General features: G+C 52.6%; 1 protein-coding gene and 2 long non-coding RNA genes across 4 annotated transcripts in view; 1 reads left to right on the plus strand and 2 right to left on the minus strand.

Annotated features, from left to right (window-relative positions):
• The window catches only part of LOC121820466 (uncharacterized), a 97,489-nt gene extending 90,370 nt beyond the window's left edge, over positions 1–7,119 (minus strand). For both annotated transcript variants that reach the window (XR_006061014.2, XR_009595292.1), the window contains exon 1: positions 7,034–7,119. This is a non-coding gene — a long non-coding RNA (uncharacterized LOC121820466). The remainder of the gene's footprint in view (positions 1–7,033) is intronic.
• Positions 1,097–5,175, plus strand: LOC105616228 (uncharacterized). The gene is made up of 3 exons (XR_001043210.5): positions 1,097–1,212; positions 3,488–3,627; positions 4,066–5,175. It is a non-coding gene; the product is annotated as an uncharacterized LOC105616228 (long non-coding RNA).
• Positions 7,120–12,911: 5,792 nt separating the features above from the next.
• On the minus strand, positions 12,912–21,641 carry ZIC5 (Zic family member 5). Its single transcript, XM_004012344.6, has 2 exons — positions 20,018–21,641; positions 12,912–15,652 (listed from the first exon to the last, which is right to left on the minus strand). Exons 1-2 carry the CDS (start codon positions 21,561–21,563, stop codon positions 15,210–15,212), a joined length of 1,989 nt encoding a protein of 662 aa, XP_004012393.4. The 5' UTR covers positions 21,564–21,641; the 3' UTR covers positions 12,912–15,209.
• Positions 21,642–25,975: the final 4,334 nt, after the last annotated feature.

A 25,975-nucleotide genomic window follows, 5' to 3' on the forward strand; every position in this document is an offset into this window, starting at 1 on the left:
GCTTAACCTTCTGAGTCAATTTCCTCACCCCTGAAACAAGAATAAACAAATCCCACCCACTCTACTTTAGAGAGGTAGTTTGTTCATCAAATCAATTCATACATGTGCAAGACTTAAGAGTGTTAGGTAAATATAGTAACAGTGATGTAGAATATTTTTATTACTACGGTCCTTTCTCTAAAAACACCACCGGTCCTTTCTCTAAAAACACCACCGGGGGAAGTTTACTCAGAAATATTATATGCATTTTAACGCGGAAGAAAAGAATGAAAAAACTTGCAAAAAAAAAAACAACAACAAACCTCTTTCTACCTACATGTTTCAGAAAAGAAAGCAGAAGGTAGGACCAAGAGGGCTGGTTCCCAGACTCGAGCAGAGGCAGCCACAAGTGTTTCCGCAACAGATCCTGGAAGACTAGACACTGCTTCTATGACACCCTACCTTGGTGACATCTGTGTTCACCCTTTTAAAAAAGCCAAGCCAGACACAGGATCTACCCCCAAAGGGAAAGGCCAACAAAATAGCTTCTCTTTCTTGAAAGGAAAAATGGATTCCTTTGGAATCTGGGCAGCTCTGACACTATCCTATGCATTGTGATGTTGGGGGAAGATTTAAACTATCAAAATCCTAAAATCATTATCCCAGAAAGGCAAACCTGGGGTGAAGTGTGACTGTGAATCTCTTTAACTTGTAGACATTTCAAGACACCTTAATCCATATTTTCTTAATCCCCATAGTTTTCTTTCTCCTGGAAGCTAGGACTAAAGGAGACACTCTCCTGGAAGAGTACCCTGAGAGCGAAGGGGTTGAGCAGGTACGAAGGGAAGAACTCGGGCCTGGCCAGGGATGCTCCTGGTCTCTGCCTCCGGCGGGGAAAGCCCGGCGGAGCCGGACCGAGGCAGGAGGCAGGTTTCCAGCCGGAGCTGAGCCCGCTTCTTCCAAAGCCCTGTGGCTGCGCACCCCTGACACTGCCTGAGTCTGGTCGGGGGCAGGTGCGGCGGGGGTGTCCCCGAAGGAGAAGGGGGCGGAGGGCAAAGGTCAAAGCCAAGCTTCCGGCGGGCCGGGGAGCCCACACCCAGGGCAGGAGGGAGGGGTTAGGGCCGGCCGGGGCCGAATTGGGCCCCCAGGGCGGAATCGCGCCGTGGAGAGCAAAGCCTCTGTCATCTAATCGAGAACCAGATTAAGAGCCGAGGAGGAAAAAAAGGCAAGAAGGTACCGCTCTCGCAGCTCTGGGAGGCGGAGATGATGGGGGCGGGCTGCCCGAAAAGATGGGAAACCCAGAGAGAGTTGCAAAACAACAACAACAAAATGCGGCAGAGTCGGGAGGGGAGGAGAGAGGGAAACGGAGAGGGAAGCGAGGCCCGAGGGCCGTGGGCAGGGGCCCTCCCCCCCAGCTGGAACCCCAGGAGCCAACCGACCGCCCTGGACCCTGGAGAGGAGGGGAGGGGGGCCAGGCCCAGGGTCCCCGGAGGAAGGCGCTTTGTTTGAAGGGACTTCCTTCTTGGGCCGGTTACCCAGTTTTCTGGAGTTTCGTTCCCGGTTTAAAAAAAAGTTTTATGTCACCCATGAGAGTCTGCATTTTTGTGGGATTCAAATATTCCTTAATTAGGTGTTGTCTCTTTACAGAAAGAAAAGACGCCTTTTATTTCATTTTACTTTGCCGTTTTAATTTACTCCCTTTCGTATTTAATAACTAGGTAGGGAAATGTTAAACAGCTGCTGTAAAATATTACAAACCCCGCTCCCTGGGAACGCGGAGAGGGAACTTTCTAGTGCGGTGTCCTGTCCCAGAGAGGAGGCCTTGGGAGGAGACCCACAAAGCCCAGCTTTGGGGTGGGAGTGGGGGTGCAGGGGGTCGGTGTGCTCTCGCCCTCCCCCCACCACGCGCCCCTCCCCCACTTCCGCCCCTCCCCCCACCGCACAATGCCATCTCCTCTTTCGGTTGCCACTGGGGGTGGGGTGGAGGTGGCACGGGTTGGAATGGGGAGCTGAGCGACACCCATCCGTCTCCTCCAGGGAACACCTTAAGCACCTTCCCCCAGGGTTCTAAGCGGGGCTGAAACGACTTCCCCAGATCTAGAGAGCTTGCCCAGTGAAACTGGCAAATCAGGGGCAAAATCAATCCAACGGAAAAGTAGAGGCGGCCAGGAAAATGTCTGGCCTTGGGCTACTGGATCCTGGCTTGCTTCTTGAGTTTTCAGAGAAGTGAGAAAGAGAAAAAGGAGCCATAGTTTTTCTACGGCTAAAATGCAAGAGGGGGTGGAGTTTGCTATCTGGTTCCGGCCGACCCTTTAGCAAAGGGTCAGTATTTGTCTGCAAACTGCAGAAGCTCCCCAAGGAATCTGGAACACGAATTTGCAGGGCAGTGGTTTCCGTCTACTGAACTGTGTGTGATGCCGGTACGCTCATTTTGCTGGCAAAAGAGCCTGTCATAAAATGTAATACTGACTATAAAACAAATCAGCGCTTTGAAACGACTTGCTTCAGATGTTTTCATAAATCCCTAATGGTTCAGGCACTGCCTGCTATTGATAATATTAATGTGTTAATAGTTCCTCTGAAGCAACAGCACTGGGTAGGGCCGGACACACACACACACGCACACACACGCACACGTGCACACACAGATGGGAATACCATGGAACTGGAAAACAATGCTTTAATGCTCCCTTGAGATCAGCTGCACTTTGTTGACCTTAGAAAACCAGATCCAAGTGAGAAATCAGATATTCTCAATTCTTGGCTGAAGCTCCCCTTTTAAAGGGTTTTCCTTCGGTTCACAGAAAAGTATAATACACAGGTGCATAGGTACATATAAAGGCCTGTGAGGACACCCATGTTCCTAGTAGCATTATTCACAATAGCCAAAAGGTGGAAACACCGCAGAGGTCCACTGACAGGTAAACAAAATGTTATGGATCCATGCATTGGAACATTACTCAGTCATGTAAAGGAGTGGAGTCTATGAAAAGGAGGAGAGGAAGTGGAACAGAGGTTATCAGTGGCTGGAGGGGGATGGGAGGTTAGTGCTTAATGGGGACAGAGTTTGTTTGGGAAGATGAAAATGGTCCAGAAATGGATGATGTTGACAGCTGCACACCAATGTAAATGTACTTAAAGTCACAAAATAGTATATTTAAAAATAGTTCAGATGGTAAGTTTTATGTCACACTTATTCTACAGCATGTTTGAAACAGGGAGAGAAAAGCACGTGAGAAACCGACATGCGTTCTCCGCCCTCTGCCGTCTCCTACTTGCGTCTCTCCGCCACTGTAGGCCCACAGCGGCCTCCCAGGGCCTTGGAGGGAGGCTGCCCCCGGCTCCCCCAGGGCCCACGCTGGGCTTCCTTTGCTCTTAAAGAAATGGGAAGTTTTTTATGTCTACAGTTCTCCAGACAGGCATGCAGTCCAGGGAAGCCTTCCCATTAAAGGAATGTAAGAAGCCGGAAGGATATTTTTCATATCATTCCTCTGCCCCTTCCTAACAGGCATTCTTCAGATTGGAGGAATCTAACTCAACACCCATCTCCTTGCCAGTGGCCAAGGACACTGGTTCTTTTCAAGGCACCTCTGGACCACCTCAGCCCTTGGATTTATGCGGTCACTAGAAAGGTCTAGAAAGTCAAAGGTGAGGAAAATGGCATCGGCCGGGGGGCGGAGGGGATGGCACTTGCCGGCTGGCAGTGTTTGCCTGCACTTGCCGAGAATCACGTCACAATTTTGCCCCTCACAGATACACAGGGAACCACCCATGCCGTCAGGTCTGAAGGCAGAAAGGGGTGCCCAGATACTTCTCAGTAACACAGCAGACACTCGACCTTAAACACAGGTTTTCTAATGCTTGCGCTTTGGGGTCAGTTTATGTAACACATGGCCAGGGTGGTCAACAAGGAGACAAACAGTTGGCATAAGCTCCGCAGTTCCAAGTATCCCCTGGCCTTCCCTTAAAATTCCCTGACATGCCATTACCCCAGAGCAGGCTCCTGGGAGCTTCCAGGTCAGTCACACGGGCCTCGTTCAGCTTTGTATCTACAATCTGTCACGGCCAGCTCTCTTCTCCCTGCAGGTCAGGAAGAGGCATCCTGTGTCTGGTGAGGGACTAGCCTGTTCAGAGCCCTCCATGGGGACAAGAACACAATGTGAGCAGACTTCTATTCGTTTTCAGGGTGATGGGCCCAAGGGCGAGGGACCCCAGACAAATAGGGGAGTGGGCTTGAAGGGTCCCATACCTGCCGGGGAAGGCCCACTGGAAGGAGGTGGGGAGCAAATGCAGGGCTGCCACTGTGAAGCCAGGGCCTTGGACAGGGCTGGGTGCCCGTGACACGCAACCCAGTAAAGACAAGCACAGCAGAGTGTGCGATGTGAGCCAGCTGATGGGCTTGAAGCTGTCAGGACCTGGAGCAGGCAGAGGGAAGCCAGATCTGCCTATCTAGGAGAACTTTGCAGCCCAGGCATCCAGGATTTTTACATCAGCTGCTTCACCCAAGTCACTGCCAGCTCATAAAGTGCTTGCCTGACTCACTGGCTTTTCTCCCTAAGATGATGCTGTTTTATTAAATGTTGTTGAAGCTGGGGGAGGGCGGGGGAGGGTCGCCACAAGGTTGAGGGGAAGAAGCAGAGAGAGACAAGTCAGGGGTGAATTCCATGTTACTGTTATTTTCAAAAGGAGTCTTTCTCAGTTTTGCTTCCTTCAAGGCTGTCCCAAAATTTGGCTAGATGGGATGGGTAGGCCCTGATCATATGCAAGGTTGGATTTAAATGTGCTGGAACTCTGTGTCTGTATGTGTATCGTCTTGAAGGATCAAACATACATTTAACCTGCATAAGTATTCATTATATCAGAGCAGAAACATGGCCAACAGGTTCTAAGGAGAGCTGGTGTTTACAGTGTTTGGAGATATGTGTGAGAAGATTGTGTTTTGCTTTATGCATACATATTTGCTTTGGCTGGTAATCCTTCTGGAAGCCTGACCGTTTTGACTACTTCAGCGTGGATCGCCTTGGGGGGTGGGAAGAAGTATGCCAAGTTGCAAAGTGCTCTTCTATTTTAAAAGGTGCTTCCCCCCATGGCCACCCTGCCAGGGGATGGCAGGCTGTTTTCTGGATACACTTCCTGTTTATCGGGCTGACCCAAGTTCTCAGATAATCCAGGGTGGATCAGCATCAGCGAGAGTGGGGGTGGTGGGTGTCTGTGGGGGTCTCTGCACCTCAAGGTGGTGTCATGAGTACAGGCTCTCCCAGTTGGAAGCCCCAGGAGAGCCCACGTGAAGGTCCCAGGCAAACAAAGCTGCCACTCCCAGGAGACCACCACAGCCAGGCCCTGGGGCCATCCTCAGCCTCCCTCCCTACTCCCCTCAGGACAGATCTCGTCACCAAGCCCCCACCCACTGACTCACCAGGTTCTCTCTGCGCCCACACTGAGCCAAAGGTAAAAATCACTGCGTTCACGGAGCCTCCAGATACCAACCTGGATTAAACAGGCCTGGCCACAAAAGCCAGTGGAGAAATTCAAGACCCTCTTCTCAAAAATTCAGACAGGAGGGCCACCTGGGAGACGAACCTCAGGGACCCTCTGGGATTAGGGCTGCTTCTGGAAGCCCACTCCTGGGGTGGGAGAAGGGAGGGGTACCGCGAGCCGGTTGCTAACCTCTGAGCTGTGCACACTGGCGGGCTCCTGAGAACCCGAGCCGGATCGTCAGTGACCCCTCGCCTCCCCCGCCCCCCCCCCATTTCCTGCGCTGGGATCTCCCGCTGTAGTCGAGCGCGAGCGTTTCCTGTGCCGGAGGGACTTCTGATACCGCGAGCGGAAATCGGGTGCCCGGCCGGGGACGCGGCGACGTTTCAGCGTCGCCTACGTTTCTGGCCCCGGCAGCCAAGACCCCCACGATCCGCCGGCTTCTCGGCCGGCGCCGCTACGATGGGGAACGACAGTTACACCCGAAACGAATCAACAACTCCTCGCGGGGCCACGACTCGCGTCGCTCCGCACGCGCAGGTTAAGGCCCGGCTTTCAGCAACACCCACCCCACCCGCTCCCGATCGCTAACCACTCGCTCGCAATTTGTGGGCTGCGATGGAGCTGCGCCCCGGGCTGCAGTGCCCCCTAAACGCAAGCCCTGTGGCAGCTCGGACACCCAGCGAGCTGTCCCCAGGCACGTCAGGCCGGCACCTCCCGCTGGCGCTCGCCTCTCCCCGCCCTGTTCCCAGCAGCTGAAATGGATGTGATTTCACGCACACCCTGCGCGCGCACACACGTGCACACACGCACTCTCCCGCCGACGCCGCAGGCACACGCGCTCTAGCCTGGACGTTTCCTTATTGCGCTCGCTTTGCGGGACGTGCTTTCCGGCTCCGGTTTCTCTATTTTCGCTCCTTCACCTCTTCTTCCTTCGCCACTTTACTTTTGAGCTTCCGCCCTCCCAGAACCCTGGCCTGCCTCATTCCCCTCCAGCTGCCCCGTGGGGTCCCTCGCCTTCTCCGCGGGATGGAGAGGGGGCGGCGGGGACGCGCCCTGCGCGCGCGGAGCGAGGGCCGTGCTGCGCGCGCGGCCGGGACCGCAGGGCTGGCCTCTGGCCTGCGCCCTGTTTGTTTTCCCTTCGCCCCCTGAATGCTAGATTAAGACGTAAAGATTACCGGGGCCGAATAATGCCGGGAGTCAACACTCGAGCAAACAAAAAGTGCTTGCACAACTCCGCCAACCCCGCTGGGACCCGGGCCGCGGGGCTGGGGGAGAGAACGCGCTCCTCGCTGCTAATTACAAATAAATGATGATGTGCTCACTAAGTAATTGATTTAATGAAGTTCCTATGAAACTATTAAACCCGGGTGGAGGTCAGGCTGGAGGCGCCCCAGAGCGCCCATTGTGGGCTGTTTAACTCCACCAGGCTCCTCGGAAAGACATCGGGGCTAATAGGTGAAGTCACAGCTGCTCGCGCTGACTTCTCGGAGCGCCCGGCCGGCCGCGGGCACCCTCGCGCCCTCCTCCTGTCGCGCCCTCGTGCCCCGCCGCCCGCGCCCCGCGCCGGCCAGCTTACCCACGCCACTCCCAGCCCCGCCGCCGGCTCCCGAGGGCCTCTCCAAAGGGATCTCGGGTCTCGTTAGGAGCGGGAAGTTAAGCACTGAACTTGTGCGCACCCGCCAGCAGTCGGCGGCGCCCACCGCCGCCCACCCCCTCCCTCTTCACCCCACCCCCGCCACTTCGTGCAGGAACTTCAGCCAGTGTGCCACGCAGGGTGCTCGCGCGTTCTTGGCAAGGTGCCTGGAGCCCGGGCGTGTGCCCAGTGCTGGGGCGGGGGAGGGGCGCGAGGGGCGAGTTGTGCCTGAGCGAGTGTGTGTGTGTGTGTGTGTACGCGCCGCCCTGGACAGTGTGTACCGGGCCTAAAGGCCACGTTTTTGCATCTCTTGACCTGACCTGGGGCCTGTTTGTGCAAAAAAAAAAAAAAAAAAAGTAGAGTCAGGAAGAAGGGGACCCAAAAAAAAGAGATGAAGAAAGACGTCCCAGGTCAGCGGCTGAGCACGTAAGCCCCCGTGTCAGGTTTTGCAGACCTGTCGCGCGAGGGGGCGGGGGCTGGTCTGGCCCAGCCCCTCTCCTCCCCACCGCCCACCTCGGCCCCCACCAGGCGGCTCCCCACCCTAGAGCGACGCCTCCAGCTCCCGACTAGGCGGAGGGTGCAGGCCGCAGGCTCGAGTCTCCAGGCAGACAGATCCCAGCTACCCATCCCCGCCCCCTGGCTCGAACTGATTCTCCTGAAGCATGGCTTTCTGGGAAATGTGACCTCGCCTTACCCGGAGGACCCAGGGAGCTCTTGACAGGCACATCCCCAGGAGAATCAGATAATGCAAATGAATCCAGAGTTAAAGGTGCTAGACGCCTGTGCAGGACATTTAGGGTCCAAACCCCTCTCTCTGTCTGTCTGTCTCTCTCTCTCACACACACACACACACACACAGACACAGGAAAGACGACTTAACTGAGTTTCTTCCCACCTCCAAGGGTGGGATATCTCTTGTAATAAAAGAGAAGGCCCATGTCCATCTGGAGCCCCACATCAGGAGCTCATGGGCCCTCATGGGGGCAATCTGGCTGCAGAAATCAATTCCCCAGAGTCTTCTGCCCCCTTCTCCACAGCCAAGTCTTGTCTCTCCTCATGGAGAACTGATAGCAGAGTTTCTTAAAACATGCACTGCGTTTATGCCACAGTTGGTTGGCAGTAAAGATTCTTCTTTTTTTTTTAATGTTAGGAATTTCCAGCTGCTGAAACCAACTTCCATTTGCTTTCAATCAAATGCCTGGGACTGGGGAGAAGGGGATCTTTGGCGTGGATGTTGGCACCCTTAAACAGAGCTCCTCCCTTGTCTGGGTCTTCGGTCTCCATGAGTGTCTCGCTTTCCACTCTTTAGCGGGAAAACGGACAAGAAACCCTGAGCCTGGCCTGAGGTCTCAGTTTGACCGTCTGTAAAATTGGATAGGAGGTCCTGGGCCGAGGCCCTTGGGGGCTTTACTTGTGATCCGCGAAGGGGCGGGAGTGGGGGAGGAGGAAGCCAGGAAAGAAGCCGGTTTGCGCCAGCCCTTTGTCTTTCTTCGCAGAAGCTACCCGGTTTGTAAGAGAACGCCCCGCCGGACTGCCTACTCGAGTTTTTGGAGGGCTGAGGTGTAGATGGTCCCCACACAAAAGGAGACTTTGGAAAACAGCGTGGGTGTCTTGGCCCAGCGAGGCCCGCGCGGCCGGTGTTTGCCGAACAACCCTCTCCGAAAGGTGCCCAAAGCTGTGCACGCCGGCGGCGGGCGCTCGTCCCTGGCCCAGGGCAGCTGTTCCCATTTCGTCCCCGCCTCCCCGCCCCCGGCCCCCAGCCCCTCGTATTCCTTTAACGCCTGCTGCCGACTGCATCCCTGCCGCCCTTAATGCAGGATGGGCCCTTCACTTCAGCCTCCAAATGAGAAGTGACATTTGCACTCGGCCCAGCCAACGCGTGAGCAGAGCGCGGGGACACAGGCCCATTGACGGAGGGCGGCCGAGGGGCCGGCGGGCTCGGCGTCACCCGAAGCCGCCTTAATTAATACCATCTTAAATAGTCCAGCAGCCAGCGAAGACAAAGTTGAAGAAAGACTTTAAGGCTGAGTGCCCCCTCGACAAGCTCTTTTTCCCCATGTCATTCAATATTTAATGCGCCCGCTTCTAATGCTACTACTGGTGTTCCTTTCTCAGCACGGACATTATTTTTTCACGGTACCCATAGCCAGGGAAAGCCCTTTAGGCAAAGAAAATCAAAATGTTTGTTGTTTGGGATGACTTATAACTCTTGTTTAACACAAGCACTTTCAGGAAAGTGTAACAGGCGCAGCCTCCAAAGCAAACAACACAATCCTTGTGACAGAGTCGGACACAAAAAGCACATTGTCTTGCGGGCTCCCTCTTTTCTCTGGTGCTAGATGGGGGCCTGTCTCTCAGTGAACGCCACGATGCCATTTCACTTTTGAACTATTGTTTTTGAGTTATGCCATGTGGTCAAAAGGAGCGAGAAGGGGGTTGTTTCCAGGCTCATAAGACAAACGAGTTGCCTTTTCATTGAAATCCCCCCGCGAGCCTTGAAAACGGAGTTTAAATGTCACCTCCGCCTTTCTAATGGGCGCAGGGCTGGAGGCGACCCTTCAAAGCGCCTGGGTGATAAACGACCCTTATTAAATATGGCCCGGGCCGCTGGGAACGTCCCAGGCCCGGCCCGCGCGCGGGAGAGCGCCCCTCGCTGGAGTGCCCGGGTGAGGCCGGAGCTTCCCCGGCCGCCGGGGGTGGGGGGCCCGGGCCTGCGCTCAGGGGTCGGCGTTGGGTGGGGGTGGGGACCGAGGATGGGGGCCGTTGTAAGACAACTTATTATCTGCCGCCCCCATCCCGCCCGGTGTGCCCCCGTCCGCGGAGACCCGGCGTGAAAGGTTGGTGCGTTTCCCCCTGACTTCTTTTTTGTCCGTGGCCCAGTGGCGTCTTCAAGTCTGAGCTGCAAGGTTACTGATTTGCAGGCTGCATGTTAAGGCAGCCCATGTAAGTAATTTCTGCGGGCACCCCAGCAAAGGAGAACAAATCGCTGACAAAGGCGAGCGCTTTCGATTCAGCGGCGTCGTTAAGGCAACCCCGAAGTATTCCTCCTATAATAAGTTCCACTTCAAAGGGTTTCTCATTCAGCGGTGACTGCTTCGCACTTTTATTAAGTCCGGGCTTTTTCACTCGGAGGAATCATCTGTTTGGTTATTTTTCATCGTGTTTATTTTTCACCATTCACACAGTACTTGTATTAAATAAACAAAGAACAATCGCTCTGCAAATAAAAGTACTTAGGTGGGGAGAGAAGGAAGAGGAACCCGGGCTGAGGCGCTCCTGCCCCCCTCCCTGCCCCCCTCCACCCCGCCCCCGCCTCTGCCATCACCCACCCCCACCGGCCTTTCTCTCCTCCTCTCCTCATTCTTTCTCCTTTCTCTCAAGCTGGGAGATTCTAAGGGGGAATCTTAACAAAAAAAGTGGATGGAAAGACACATATATGTCTGTACATATATAATGTTACATCTAGGCAATGCGATATGGAATATGTATTTCTGAGCAGGTGAAAATCGAGGGAGCTAACTTGGCATGAAAGGAAAGGTCACTGCAACTGTATCTTAATAGAGTGTCTCCAATACTGTGGACCCTCCTGCCAGACTCCCCTGGCCCTGCCCATTGCCATAGCAATGCCTACGCTCAGTGTGGATGTACCATAAAAGCAGTACTTTGAATTTCAAAGAACGTGCCTTTGAACTTCTCTGTGCCTGCTTAGGCACTCGCCTGTGTGAATGTGTGCTCCGGAGTGTGAGTGGGCGTGGGAGATGACAAGAGTGTGAGTTTTTTGCGAGATTTTCTTCACAGAGGGCAAGCGTGCTGGCCACCCCAGGGCCCTGTCACCGTGGACCTCCTTTCCAGCCCTCCAGCCCTGGCAGGATGGCTTTCCTGGCCATGTGTCTGTTTCGGTAGACTGCTGGTGGAGGGACCAGTGGGCAGTGTGGTGTGACCGGCTGACAGTATTACTGTATGTCTGGGTTGTTTCGTTTCTCTGTGCAGCTTGCTTTTCCTGTGACTTAAGGTGACCACTTGAGAAATCAAATTTTCTCTGCAGCTGCCACCCCAGTTGTAGTTCCCAGCCAAACTGGAATAACAAATAGTTCAGGTGAACATCTCTTGTTCCTTTTCATAGAGAAAGAGATAGATGATAGATAGATGGATAGAGAACCACTATGGTCTCTGAAAGCTTCCAAATGCGGTATTTGGGATATATGGCAAAACTGTGATGTCACAGATCAGTTCTGACTTGGCTTTCAAGGAATTTGGGCCTCCTCTTTTCCTATCCCCCTTGTGTGGTCATCTCCATCTCTTTAAAAGAATATAGTGCCTGCCCTCCGGCTCTTTCTCTGTACTTCAGCATTTAGGAGCATTAGCTTTACCAAAAAGCATCCTAAATGGGGAAAAACACACATAAACAACAAACACTCCTGTGTTTGAAGATCCTCCTAGCCTAGAAAACAAAGGTAGATGATTTAAACAGTGTTCGAGAGGGCCACGAGGGCCACGTTTTGCCTAGGAAAGATAAAGTCTTTGATGATAGCCAACTTAGTGTCAATAGTGGCTTTCTTTGAGACATATTCAGATGGGAACCTCTTGCTTGCCAATTGCCATAGAAATCTTAACACACCATGAAGGTTGTCCAAGCGCCAAGCCTTCCGTTCTGGACTAAATTACTTTGAAGTGGCGCAGGACGAGCAGTGGTCAATTTCAACTCTATAGACTGGACAGAGACGCTGGGAGTGGGAGATTGTGCGTTTTAAAGCAGAAAATAAGAAGGGGAAACTTGTTTTATACACTCTATACAAGGTTCTGCTCATTGTCAGATATCTTTTATCTTTTATATTTCCCATGAATGATTCATGTCTTGGTGGCTTTGTGTCACCCCTCTTTTCAAGAGAAACTTCATTAGAGAGCTGTAAGTTTTTCCATTGATTGGGGACTTCATTTGAGTGTTTTTCTCCTTCGTCTTCTGGTTATTGTCATCTGGCTTCAAATAACCCTTTGCAACCTGTTTTCCCCTTTACTACGTTTAACTGAACCCGACTTGAAAAAAAAAAAACAAACCCACTATAACCTTTTGGAGAACTGTTTATTGACATTACTACCAATTGTTTTTGACTAGTTGCCTTTTATCAGTTTCATATCAGTCAGCTTAAAAACAAACAAGGATTCAGCCTTGTTAATATGGACAGCCAATCTTATTACTCTAAGCCACTTGGGCATTTTGTGGCAATGAAGCAAATTTCTTCATAACACCTGCGGCAAAAGACTAAATTACTTATCTGCACTCAACTTCCAAGTAAACCACAGTACAAGTGGGTTCTGATCCCCATCACCTAATAGAAGAGGTGTTTGGTGCCCACTACTGAGCTTCATTCAGGATGTTTTGAACTCCATACCCACCTCAGCTGATTCTTTCAGCTTCTTTGTGTCTGCAAACATCTCACTTGTCCTTTTCTCCATCTTTTCCTCGTTGTTAACCTTTTTCTTTAGAAAGAGGCTGGACAGCAAAGAAACGCTAAAATTTGCTTTTCAGCTCTCCATTGATGAGGATCACTAAGGCTATTATTAATTTTAACAAATGTGCGCAGTAACCCCTAAGATTTATGCCACTGTGCTGTGCAATCTACAGGGCTTAGTCTTCATAAATATACTGTACTTTCTAGATTAGATTGTAAATTAGACCAAGCTGTAAACATATTTTATTGCTTGGGGAGGGTAAAGAAATAGAGATCAAGGGAAGAGAACCGAATGATTACTACATGAGCAACCTGTTCTGTTTGGAAGAGAATGGCAGAGATGTGCCATCATGTAAAACATAAGCGATACATAGGAAGAATACTTTTATTAAACTCTTTACTTCATAATCATTCTTGCTTTCTATTGGAGGTACACATTTTAAGTTTTTACTTTAAGTGTATCAGGAACCAATAAATCTGTGGCAGAGTTAACCTAAGCATGGCAAAATACATAAAATACATATTCCTTTGTTTCATAATAAATAAACCTGTAGCATAATAAAGAATAGTGCAAACTACCATTGAAAAAGTTGTATAAATAAAACAACTCATTATAAATCAGGAATATTTTGTTTGAATAAGTTTACGATACATAAATTATCCCCCCAAAGTTCATACCTCATCTTATTTTGTCTATTTGAAAGAGCTTTGAAAATGAATAATACAAAAATCAAATAAACTTTAAAGATGTAGAATTATTTTATATTCAAGTTTTATGGTCTTTTTCTTAATAAAGGAGGGTCTGCATGTTTCATATTCACCATTAACAATCTGAAGACAACATTGAAAGGCTTTCAAAGTGACAGCACCATGCACTGTACTAGTAATAGAATATATCTATAAACTATATATCATCTCATCAACACAATGCAAAAAAGACACATGCAGGAAGAGTCCTGGTTTTCACATTACGTTGTTCATTCAAGTAAGCTTAAAAATATATTTTTCCCATTTTCTTTCTTTTTTTTAAAATAAATTGTAGGTCATAAATGACAATCTCTCACCAAAATGTATAATATAATTCTTTGGTGTGCTTTGAACTCTTCCAGGGGGGAAAAAAAAAGGATGATGTCTGAAAATAAATTAATTCAACTGTACAAATAATAGTGTTCACATACAAGTTATTAACAATGACAAGACTACATCAACCACTCACAGCACACAAAACAAATTTCTACAAACCCTGGGGAAGGGGTGTCTTCAGGGTCTCTGAGGATAAATTAGTGCTCTTTAGTCTATTTGTATGATGTATATGATGGACTACGTTTTGCACACGAGATGTGTTGTACCACAACCAAAAATAAATTGACTAAGAGTTATTGTCCTAGGTCCTTGACCTTTTTTGTCCCAGCTTGACAGCTCTGGCAAAGGTCACACATTCATCAGTGTTTGGTGGTAGCTATAAACCTTTTAACAATTTTAATATGTATGGCAACTCCCTCCCCTCTTTTAGTGTAAATCATACAGTGTCATTTTCAAGTGGGATAGAATTCTGTATGCTCAGGTGGAAGAAAATGCATTAAAATGCAGTTTCCAGCATTGAAAAATAAAGATTTTTTAAAAGGTCGATAAACAGTATAAAAGAGAGGTTGGCCTGTTTTTAAAACAACAGCTTTCCTAAAAAATAGGCATGTTGCCAACATCACCCCTTCTTACACTTGCCTGTGAATTTTGGCATCCCAAGAACTTATGATCTAAAACATAGTATTTTTATTACATAGGAAGTTTAGACAGAGTAAAGAGGCAGCATCTGAGATTTTTGATTAAAAAAAAAAAAGCACTTGAATTTCTTCTATTTTATAAAATATCACAGTTTCACAGTTGTCTACTGCAGCAGTTCTGTCCAGCTGCTTGAACAATCACAGTAACACAATACATGGAGATGTACTAGGTCACTGCATCTCCTTTTTTTTTTTTAATCATACAAGCAGGGTACTGAAGGAGTAATCCTGTATAAAAATACTGTGTTATGGTGAGATCAGTAATAAAAGAGTGGGGATGAAAAACTACAAGTATTAGAACTGAAAGGGTCTTTACAAATATTTCGGACACAGGTACAGTCCAGGATCTGTTGGTGATGCAGCAAGTGTGTGTGGTTTACAATCAAGAGGTCTTTGTAGAATCAGGGCCCAAGCAGGAAGCAGAGGGGCTCCATTATGGTGTCAAAGGCGGTCTCGAGGCACTCCGGGAAGTGCAGAGGGCCTTGTTGCTGTGTTGAGTGCTGACTCAACGCTCTTTTTCTAACCCTTGTAAAGAACTACATATATTGCGTTGGCAGTGTGTCTCGATGAACTGTAATCTCTCCATTTATCTTCCTTGGTACAGTTTGCTCCCAGTCCTGTCCCCCTGCAACATACAAGTCCAGCTTGGTTGGGTTTGTTGTTGTTTGTTTGTTTGTTTTCTAAGGGGGGGAAAAAAGCCCAAATATCTTAATTAAATTAATTGAATGTACCAACACCATAGGGTTTCATACTAAATAAATAGGGCTAATTAGACCTGGTGGCAAGTCTGAGTCGGGTTTGTCTCAAGCTCGGCATTGTCTCAGGTTAGGATGCGGTCCAAGGGCTCCCACTTATTACTTTACTGATGGTGATGGCGACTGATCGAATCTAATGTATCGTCCGCACGACTTCAGGGTTCGCGTACATGTCCTCGTCGTCAGACTCAGAAGTGGTTCCATTGCTAGAAGGGGCGTGCAGGTGGCTGGGGGCCCCGCCGGCCTGGCATACGTACCACTCATTGAGGTTGGTCACCTGAGAGGACAGAGTGCTCGAGCGACTCCTGGTGGGGTCTAGCACAGGGGACACGGGGGCGCCCACTGGAGTCCCCACTGATGAGTAGCCCAGGGCTCCTGGAGAAGGCGGTGGGGACTTGCAATGGATCTTCATGTGCTTCCTCAGGGAGCTCGGGTGGGTGTAGGACTTGTCGCAGCCCCGGACCTTGCAGTAGTAGGGCTTGTCGCTGGTGTGGACATGGGAATGTTTCTTCCGATCGCTGCTGTTGGCAAACTTCCTGTCACAGCCATCAAATTCACATTTGAAAGGCTTTTCCCCTGCAAGAAAGCACAGGGGAGGTTAACAGGGCCTCTTCAGAGTCCTCTGAACTTGAGAGAATAATCTTCAAGCAGATAGGAGGATGCACCTTCCCATTCTCTTGAAGACCGACTTCCAGCCTAGTCATTCCCAATTCCCAGGTTCCAGAATGCTACAGGGAAGGGATACTTCCAGGATGGGCCTGGTGTCCCCTGGCCTGGAGGCTCTCCTTGGACTTGGGTTTTACAAGAGGCTGGATGTCCACCTGAAGTTCCATAGGGGTCAAGGCGAGAAGGGTTAAGAGCTTGGATTAGGCAATAATGCTGAAATCCAACGGGGACCCAAATACCTGGATCCTGTCCTCCTCGGGTCTACACACACAAAAATTCAAACAGATCCCCCCTGTCAAGGTCAATGCTGTTGAAGTAACTTCCAAAGCCACAGCTTAGGTGAAGACCATAAGAAAAGGAGAAGGAAAATAAACAGATACTCAAGTAAAAGTAAACTGGGATTGATCAGTAAAATTATAATAATGGCATTCTGTTTCAGAGCGTTCCCCAGGATTTCATTGATGGAAAGGAAAGGCAATACACCAAAACCCCGTTCTCCCCAGAAATAAAGACATCTGTGAAAACCACGATCCGACCACTAGATTTTTTACAAGCCTAGCTGGGCACAGAATAGGCTCTTGGCCTCTTCCTTCTCCCACCTCTTCTCACAGCTTACTGGGCAGTTAAGACCCTAGCGGAACAGAACCTTAACAAGCATTAATAAAGACCACAAACTTCAGCCAGAGGCTTCTTCTAACATACTGTTTAGTAGTAAACAGGGAAAAAAATGCTATTTATCAGAGTCTTTGGGCCCACTGCCCTTTAAGCTGTTCTACCCACCCCAGGAACACAGGGCCTTTACACACAAGGTCTGGGTGCAGGCAGTAGAAATACGAAGACTAGATAACCCAGCCACTCTACACCGTGGTCTTAAAAAGCAAGGACAGAAAGACAGCAGGTAGCAGTTACGACCCACCCCCCCACCTTAGTATCCATGAACTTGATGTATTTGAGTCCATAATTGGATGTTATCTCATACATACTGTGGTATAGTAATTTACTTATTCCTTATATTTAAATGATTTTAAAAGGAGTTTGTCTACATTTCAGCAGCTACTCTGCTGATATGTAAGATACAGTCTTCTCCTTGTTTTTCAACAAATTGTTTTTAAAAAGCCAAACAACTATTAAGACAGCTTAGTGTACATAAATTTTCTGTGGTGGATTCTCCTATACAAATATTTCGGTGTAATTTTCTCTCTTTTAACTTCATCAATGAATAACTACTTCAGTGCCAGAGTATATTAGCACATCTGAAAAGTATTCAGATGCCTGTAACATAACTTACCCTACCTGGAAGTATTGTTTAAAAATTGAGTTATTATTCATATACCTCCTACATTGGCCTACAAAGAGAGAGAAAAACACAACATAATGTGATGATAGTGACACCCTTTAAAAATTCTCTGTAGAGGGGCTGCAACAGAAATCAAGTTTTATCAAAACACTGGTTATTTGTCCTGACTTCTATATTCCACTTTAAGTTGGAGATAATACTAACTTAATATAGCATTCTTCCCTCTAAAAAGCATAATCAGCTTTTCTTCAACATGGAGGCTTAAGTGGATTTATTTGCCCTATGCAAATGTTGCTTTTTAGAACATTGTGTTTCTGCACAGGCTAAGCATTTATTGTGCAGAATAAACGGCTTGGACGTTGCAAGCTTCACCAGTGCTCACGATAAAGAGAAGCATTAAGAATCAGGCCCAGAAAAGGCAGATACCGTGCGTAAAGAAAGGTACAAAAGCCAGCACAAGGGGAGATGGAGGAAGAAAATAGAAAATAAAAGGAAAGGGTGATAGAATTGCCTATTTTATTCGCGGGGTGGGCAGGTGGAGGAGAGCAAATTCTACCTGACCAGGAAGGGTGAGAGGTCCCAGTGTTTACATTTCAGACGCTGACAGTGGGGTCACGTCGGAATTTAACTACTTATAGGGTTTTAGAGAGTGAGGGAAGCTATGTGTGAGAACTCCCAGTCCAGCCCCAAGAAAGGTTAGAAGTATAACTGGGGGCACGTGGGTCAGGAAACGGGCCTTCTGGAGTGGTCGGGGGATTATTCCCTTTGATCAGCCTGTCCCGGGATCCCCGGATAGCTGCCCGCCCCCCGCCCCCGCCCCTCCAAAAAGGGAGAGCATTGCCGTGGGGAGGGGAGTCCCGGCTGGCCCCCGCTAGACACTAGGCTCCATGGCTCAGCGGCCCAGGGACCGCCAAGAGCACCCAGCGCGGATCCGAGCATCTACGCGCGGGCGCTCGCATCCCTGCTGCAGGGATCCGGCGAGGCCCACGCCGCCGCCGCGAGCCGGGCGGGGACGCAGTCCTGCGCGCGAGGAACCCGAAAACCAAACGGCCCGGGTCCCTGCCCCCGGGGGCGCGCCCTTGAGGCGAGGGGCGGGAGGCGGCCCGTCCCGGGGGAACCGGAGGGCCGGCACCCGCGCCGTCAGCTTCCAGCTCCGTGCGGGACCCGGGCGAGCACGGCCTCAGCGCGGGGCAACCTCCGGGCCGCCGAGGGAAGGTCCCCTCCCCTCGGAGGTGAAAAGGCCGCCAAGGGCCCGAGGTCGCGGGGGCCGTCAGGGCGTTCCCCTTGAGAGGGGCGCTTCACCGCCACAGCCCCAGGCCTCCGTCTGGTCGGGAAATGCTGGGCCCCAGGGCCAGCCGCTGGCTTAGCGGGGCCGGGGAGGTTTTACGAGAGCCCGGTGGGAAACCTTTTGGAAACATCACTTAAAGCGGGCCGATCCCGATGAGAAAACAACGTGGCTGGCAGACCGGCCTCCGGGGAAAACGGGCTCCTAGCCCGGGGTCATCGGCCAGGCCACAGGAGGCCTGGCGGGTGCCAGCGGCAGGAGCGAGGCCTGGGGCTCCAGCCTCGGGCCCCCCGGACCCGGCTCCTCGCGCAGATTCCCCGCCCCTCCCCGTAGCCTCGGCCTGGGCCGCTGGTCAGGCGTTGGGGCCCCCGCCTGGCGGCTGCCTCCTCGCCGCCGCCGCCACCGCGCCGATAAATCAGCCAAGTAATTGCCGAACGTAAACTCCAGTTACTTAAGTGTCCTCCGAGGGGTAATCTCGTCTGTCCCTATAAATCCCGACCGAGCTCGCGCTCATCGGCGCTCCGGCCCAGCGCGCGCGCCCGCTCCAAGGGGACGCAGGCCCCACCGGAGCCCACCCGGCGCCCGAGGCCGCAGCCGCCCTCACCCCAGAAGGGGGCACGCCCCCCACCACCTAAGGCAGGGGCGGGGCGAGCGGGAGGGGGCCCCACGGCGGGCGGTGGGCCTCAAGGAGCCTCTGCAGCCCGCCCCGTCCTCCTCTCGGGAGAACCTTCTCCAAAATGACGGAAACCAATTTCTCAGCACCCTCTAGGGCCCGTGTGGTAAAACGTGTGACGGCGCGTGTGAGTAGGTGTGTGTATGAAGGCGTGTGAATGAGCAAGTGTGACTGTGTCATCAGGGCCCAAGGGTGTCCCAGCTCTGAGGGAGCGGGTCAGAAGAACACGGGTGTGTGAAGTTGTTGCTGGTGTGATGTGTGCGCGCGTGAACATGTACGTGTGGGGTGTGTAACGGTGGGTGAGTGTGTACGCGCGCGAGTGTGTGTGTGTGTAGGGGGAAGGTCTCCGGGGGGCGCATTCCTTTCGCACTCTACACTCCGCCCGGAAGGAACAAGACCCCCTTCCCTGTACCGTCCCGGAGGGGCCACACCGAGCTGGCCCTCCTGCGGCCTCGATGTCACCCCTCACCTCCCCCCGCCCCCACGCGCCCCAAGCACGCCCGCTCTTCGGAGCGCGGACACCGCGCGGGGCCTGCCATCCGGTGCGGAGGCAAGTGCCGCCGGAGCGGCTCCGGTTCGGCGCTTCTTCCCCATCGCCCTCCCCAAGTTTAAGGGGCCGGGCGGATGGGGGCTGCCGACCGTCCTGGGCGCCTTCCTGATCCGGCGACGGCGGCGGCTTCTGTTCCGGGGTGGCGGCGGCTGCGGGGGCTGGAGCGCGTGGCCGGTCTCGGCGGAGGGGGCTGCGGGGAGCGCTGGAGACTCGACCGCGTAGGAACGGAGCGCGGGGGCCTGTGTGTGTGCGCTATCGAATTACTTATTCATAGAAAAAAAAAGGGGGGGGGAGGGAGAGAAAAACAAGAAGTCACATGTCCGGGTTATACAGATGCGAAGAGAAGCAGCGGAAGGAGGAGAAAACAAAAAAAATGAAGGCGAGCAGGAGACGAAGGAGGAAGAGAAAGCGGCGGCAGAAGCGGCGGCAAGAAGCGGCGGCGGCTGCGGCGGCCGGGGACAGACACCCACCTGTATGAGTGCGCTTGTGGATCTTGAGGTTCTCGGAGCGCGCGAAGACCTTGCCGCAGCCCGGGAAGGGGCAGGGGAAGGGCTTCTCTCCGGTGTGTACGCGGATGTGGTTGATAAGCTTGTATTTGGCCTTGAAGGGCTTGCCCTCGCGCGGACAGTCCTCCCAGAAGCAGACGTGGCTGCTCTGCTCGGGGCCGCCCACGTGCTCTACGGTGACGTGGTTCACCAGCTCGTGCATGGTGCCGAAAGTTTTGGAGCAGGGGTTGGAGCCGCCGGCCGGGGGCGGCGGCGGTGGCCCGGCCAGCTCCTCGGGGTCGATCCACTTGCAGATCAGCTCCTGCTTGATTGGCTGCCGCATGTAGCGCAGGAAGGCCCCGGCCGCCCCCGGGAGGTGGGGGGGCTGCTGCGCGGGCGCCGGCGGCGGCGGCGGCGCCGGGGGCGGCGCGTGGTGTTGCAGGTGGGGCCCCGGCCCGGTGGCTGCGGCCGCTGCCGCCGCCGCCGCGGCCGCCGCCGCCAGGTTCAGGTTTAAGTTCACGGCTCCGTAGCCGTGCAGGGCGGCGGCCGCCGCGGCCGCCACCGCCCCGTAGTGCGCGTCCCCCGAGCGCGGCGCAAAAGGCGGCTCGGCGCGGCCGTACAGCTCCGCCGCCGCTGCCGCCGCAGCGGCAGCCGCCAGCCCCAGGCGCATCTGGCCGTTGAGCGGGTGCGGGTGGCCGCCGGAGCCTCCCGGCGGCTCGTGCAGCGAGGGGAAGAGCGCCGGGCCCCCGCCGCCGCCGCCGCCGTCCGGGCCCGCGTAGGTGCCGCTGGCCGAGATGAACATGCCGCCCGAGGCGGGAGGCGGGGCCGGGTGCTGGGGGGAGCCGGGGCCCGAGCGCGGCTCCCCTCCGAGCGGGGCCCCGTGCATGGCCGCCGCGGGGGCCGTGGCGGAAAGGTCCCTCCGGAGGACGAAGTCCCTGCTGTGGCCTTTGCCGCTGCTGCCGCCGCCGCCACTGTTGGTGGTGGTGTAGCCCGAGAGGGCAGGAGGAGGAGGGGTAGGGGGAGGAGGGGGAGGAGGAGGGGGCGAAGGGGAGGGGGGAGGAGGAGGGGCTGGGGGCGGGGGCGCGGGGGACGGCCCGCCGCGGGCGCCCCCGCCGCCGGGGGCGGTGCGGGCGCCGGGGTGCACGGCCGAGGCGGCGGCGCGGGCGGCGGCCGCCGGGGACTCGGGCGGCGCCGGGAGAGCCTGGGAGGGAGGGCTGGGGTCAGGCGCGCTCGCCTGGGCCATGTGCTCCGGTCTGAGCGGAGCGCGGGCCACGCCGGGGTCAGTGCCCGGATCCCGCGGGCGGAGGTGCGCGGCCGCGGCGCGGACCCGGGAGTGGGCGGGCGCGCTGGCCAGCGCCGGGAAGCCTGTCATGTTCTGCAGCGGCCAGGCGCGAGCCGCGGCCGGATCCGCTAATCTCGGCGCGGGCGGGTTCCTCTTGCTCAAAGGGGGCTCCATCAGAGCAACACAATCAGACCCACGGACCCTCCCTGGGGGTAATTTTTTCCCCCCTCGGCCCGCCCTCAGAAACATGTATACGTTAGGCGCTCTTTAACTTCTTTGTCCTGGCCTCCTAACTCCGCTCATTCCCGTTCCCACTCGGTCCTCCAGCGATTGGCCGAGCGGACACCACCTCGGAGCTGCACAGTGGGACCGAGATTTTGGAAATAGCAAGGGTGGGATTGGAGGAAGCCGCGTGATTGGCAGCAGGCGCGGCTGCCCGATTGGCTCCCTTTCCGGCCTTCGGCCCAGGGGGCACCCGCCCCCGCACTCGCGGCCGCTTCGCTTTCTCTTTGCGCCCCCTCCTCCCCCGGAGCCCTGCGTCCCCGCCTCCCCGGGGATGCCCAAGTTGCACTTGCAGAAAGTTTTCGGCCGGCCTGCGCGCGCAGCGCCCCGCGTTCCCAGGACGCGCCTGGCGGAGAGCGTGCGCCGGCACGCGGCCGAAGGGCGCCAGGCGGCTCTGGACTGGGGGACCCCTCCGGGGAGCAAAAGGCGAGGGGAGGGGGAGCCCCCAACTTCAAAAGCCTTCGCTCACTGCACACCGCGTCCCTTCCAGCATCCAAACACTTTCTTACCTCCTCCCTTGGAAGAGCACCGGGCTGCTCTCTAAGGGAGGAGGGGGTGAACAGATGTATGGCCTCCACCGTGCTCGAGGACAGGATGGTGGAAACTTCTTATTTGGGAAGGCACTCGATCTGCAGAGCGCTCGCGGAGGGCGCACAGACAGTAGACGGAATGAGAAAGGATATTAAAATCCTATTGCTTGCAAAATACCAGGTGAAGTCAAAATACATCTTTCCCCAAAGGAACCGTCTTACCTCGACTTTTTAGCTCATGGAATCCTTTTCAGCATGGTTCAAAGGAGTCAGCTCGAAGTGTAATCTCACTGCTCATCGGTTCTAGATCTGCCACTTTCAATTAGATCTACGGAGGGGGAGGGGCATCGGGCAGTGATTCTGACTTTTGCTTCTCCGAGATACACTGGCAGGGCAGGACAGACAGCATCTGTCCAAGGGGAAGCGGCTAAATAAACCATATCTTTAAAACACAAGTTCTCCTTCCGGTGCAGAACGCAGTCCATATGGGTGCCTCATTTTCTCCGAAAGGACCACAAGTTAGATTGAAGACAATAAAATAATTATTTTAAAAGCAAGCAGTATCTTTGCACTTTATGTGCTAACAGAATAACACGTTACAATTTTTCTAAAAAGTTCATCAAGCAGGAGAGATGCTTTCCTTGAAAACCATAAAAACTGGCTTTCACAAAAAGTAAGCCTCACCCCCTTTCAAGTGATTTGCTATCAAATCTTTTTGAAGAGAGAAATAGGTCCTTGCATCACTTGGGAAGGGGCAGTGAAATGTGACATCCCTCACACTTAAGGGTTCTTATTGCCCTAAAGTGTGATTCAGCTTTTAAAAAGAAAACATCTTAAAATTTTGCCATATGCCATGGTGCTCAAAAATTAAAGTCAGGTTTTTAAACTGTTTTTGCTGCCCTACATAAACTTATTTTTTAAAAAAGAAACCATGACTAAAATTCCGCCCCCCCCCACGCCCCGTTTGGGATACAGTAAAACATGTTACCCACTTTATTCGTTTGCTGTCCAAGTTAAAAAAAAAAAAAAAAGACTCCATAAAGCCATCATCTGTGAGATCATCCTGAGAAGTGGGAAGAATTATTTTGAAAAGAGCTGATTCCACACTGGTGTGAACAATGTTTAGCAGGGAATTTCCCTGCGAGCCTTGAGAATGTCATTACTCTTATAAAACTGACAAACCAACAAAGAAAATAGTACAATCAGATTTCAAATGGGTATTTTCTTTAAGCTTCAGTGAAGCTCAAATAAGGTGAAATAAGCAAGGCTTGAGTGCAAACACAACGAAAAACAATTTAATAAACAACAGAGACAAAATCCACATCTATAGTTGGAGAGGAAGAAGTCTTTCGCAATGTTTTTTTCCAAGACTTAAAAAGTCTCAAGCCACCCAGGCAAGGTGAAGGAAGGACTGTGTCATGTCTATCAACGGTTTATGAAGAAAGCATCTTATTTGGAATTGTCCACTGTCTTCACTTCCTCTCAGAACCTTGCAAATGAGGCTCCTCTATTTGAATTTTTTTAGCAATAGTCATCAACAAGTCCATAATGGCAGCATGGCGTGCAGTCCTGCAGGTTATAAGTAAAAACAAAGCAAAAAGAATGAATAAAGAAGAGAATAAGCCCAACCAAGCCTTTAATATAGACTGTTGAGCATTTTTATTGTGCAATAAAATGGGTACCTCCACCTCTTTCAGAATAGCTTTTCCTCAAAATTATAACTGCTTTGTTTTATTGAATTGCTGAAATTTAATGGTTTAATGGGTGAAGGCATGAAGGAGAGGCTGTAAAAATGTGAATAATGGTGCAGCAGAGCCTTGCCGGAATCTGGAACCCGCCTCCTTGTACAACTCTTGTTAAACACAGCATGATATGTATCTGTCATCGATTTAATATGTCTTAATTCAAATATAGCTCCCTGATCAATTTCTTTTTATGGGAAGCTTTAAAAAAGAAAATCTTCCTTAGGAAATGATAGAGGTTTGAATAGCAATGAGAGAGATACTTGCGAAATGTGTTTAATGAATATTTGCAAACTTATGACCAAACTCAGACACTAAAAAAGATAATTGACTCAGGTAAATCGACTTGAGATGCTAATTCTTAAAAGAAAGAACTGGAAGCAAAATTTCAATCAACACCAATAAGGCGCCAATAAACCGCCTGCCAATTAAACCTGAGAATAGGCCTGGCTAGATGATCATCAGGAAGGCTCGCAATGGATTTCCGGATTGCTTTTCTTTGTAAAAGAGCTTTTTATTTTGTAGAGGCGCTTTTTGTTATTGTGATGACCTGCCTGACCCCAGGTGCGCTGGTTCTTTTTCAAGCCATTTTGGGAGCCAAATCAAAACCCCTTCACATCCCGAGTTTCTAAGGACCCAATAACTGTGTCACACTTCCTAAGTAAACACCAACAATTTCCAGGGCGTTGAAGAAAATAAATACTAGTGTGGGTTGTTTTTTTTTTTTTTTTTTTTAAGCAAAAGGGTGTAGAAGTCGTTATGCCAGTTCCCCTGTGTTTTTAGCCCCGTATTTCCGCATTGGTGCTGGTCCCCAGGGCAGAGCCTCCAAACCCTTGCTCCTCTCTGCGCGTTTGCAGCGGAGGTGGTGGTGTGCGGCCAGCAGCGTGCCGATCCATGGAGGTGTCCTTTCTAGGGTCAACAGGTGCTCCCTGGGGAACGTCGATTTCCAGACTTCTCTGCTGCACCCCGAACCCCAACCGGTTCCCGGCCCCAAACCAAGGCGCGAAGAGGGTGGGAAGATGCCGTCTACGCTGAGCCGGCCGGAACCCGGCGGCCACGCTGCGCTCCGCTGCCCGGAGGCGGCCGAACCCGATCTCGGGGTGCCCAGACTGGCGCTCACGGCTCCCCGCTGCTCCGAGGGCCGGGGGGCGTGAACTGAGGCTCCCGGTGCCCTCCGCTTGTCCCTGGTTTCAGCCAAGTCTCCTCGCGATGGGTGTGGGCAATTAATAAACTCTATGGGAAGTGAATTGGACATTTCCTGGCTTTTGAGCCTTTGTCTGATTGTTTCGGCAGGCGGGGGTAGGGGGGTTGGGAGCAGGGGGTACGCTGGGGACGGGGAGGTAGACAAGAAAGGAGCTGGGGGACCCACTGAGCTGGCCTTTATTGCCTTTGCAGTTGCTTTATGGCTTGCCCGTCCCGTGTGGTTTCCGCAAGGGCGGCCTCCTTGCAGAAGGGCTGGGTGCCCAGCGGTTTGGAGCACCTTGGGCCATCTGGGCTGCGCCAGAGGCAGGTTCAAGGGCGGAGAGGGTGGTCGGAGCCCCTCGAGGGGTCAGAGGACTTATGTAGCCCAGCCCAAGGGCTCCCCAGTGGGGGTGCTCAACTGGGAGGAGGGTTTATTAGCAGGCTGGGAGGGGGATCCTCTCAAAAGCTGGGGCGAGGGGAGCACGAGGACCCGCAACACTGCGTTTCAGTTGAGCTCTGTCGTGGCCGGAAGTGATGAAGACTTCGGATTCAAGGGCTTTACCCGAATCAAGCTCTCCAGGCCACTAGGCAGTGAGGTATCCGGCCCCTTGCCCTGCTCGCACTTGGAGGGTACCAGTTGCCCAGCCCCCAGTCCTCACCGCTGGCGACCTGACTTGGTGGGACCTGTGACCCGGCCCTGGGGCCTTGGGTGCCAGGAAGCAACACACAGGTCTCAGTTCTAAGAGTTTCTCCGAGGGTTCCCTCCGTTTCTTGTCCTTCTGAGCCTCAGCTGAATCCTCAGACTCCTCGGACATGTGTGAGGCTGAGAGTAGCCAAATACGTGCTTCTTTGATCCCTGTCCCATGAACATTGACTTCATGAGGATTCAAAACCAAACCAAAAAACCCAGAGGCCGGGGCTGTGA

Source organism: Ovis aries, chromosome 10 (assembly GCF_016772045.2).
Source record: "Ovis aries strain OAR_USU_Benz2616 breed Rambouillet chromosome 10, ARS-UI_Ramb_v3.0, whole genome shotgun sequence".
Lineage (NCBI taxonomy): Eukaryota > Metazoa > Chordata > Mammalia > Artiodactyla > Bovidae > Ovis > Ovis aries.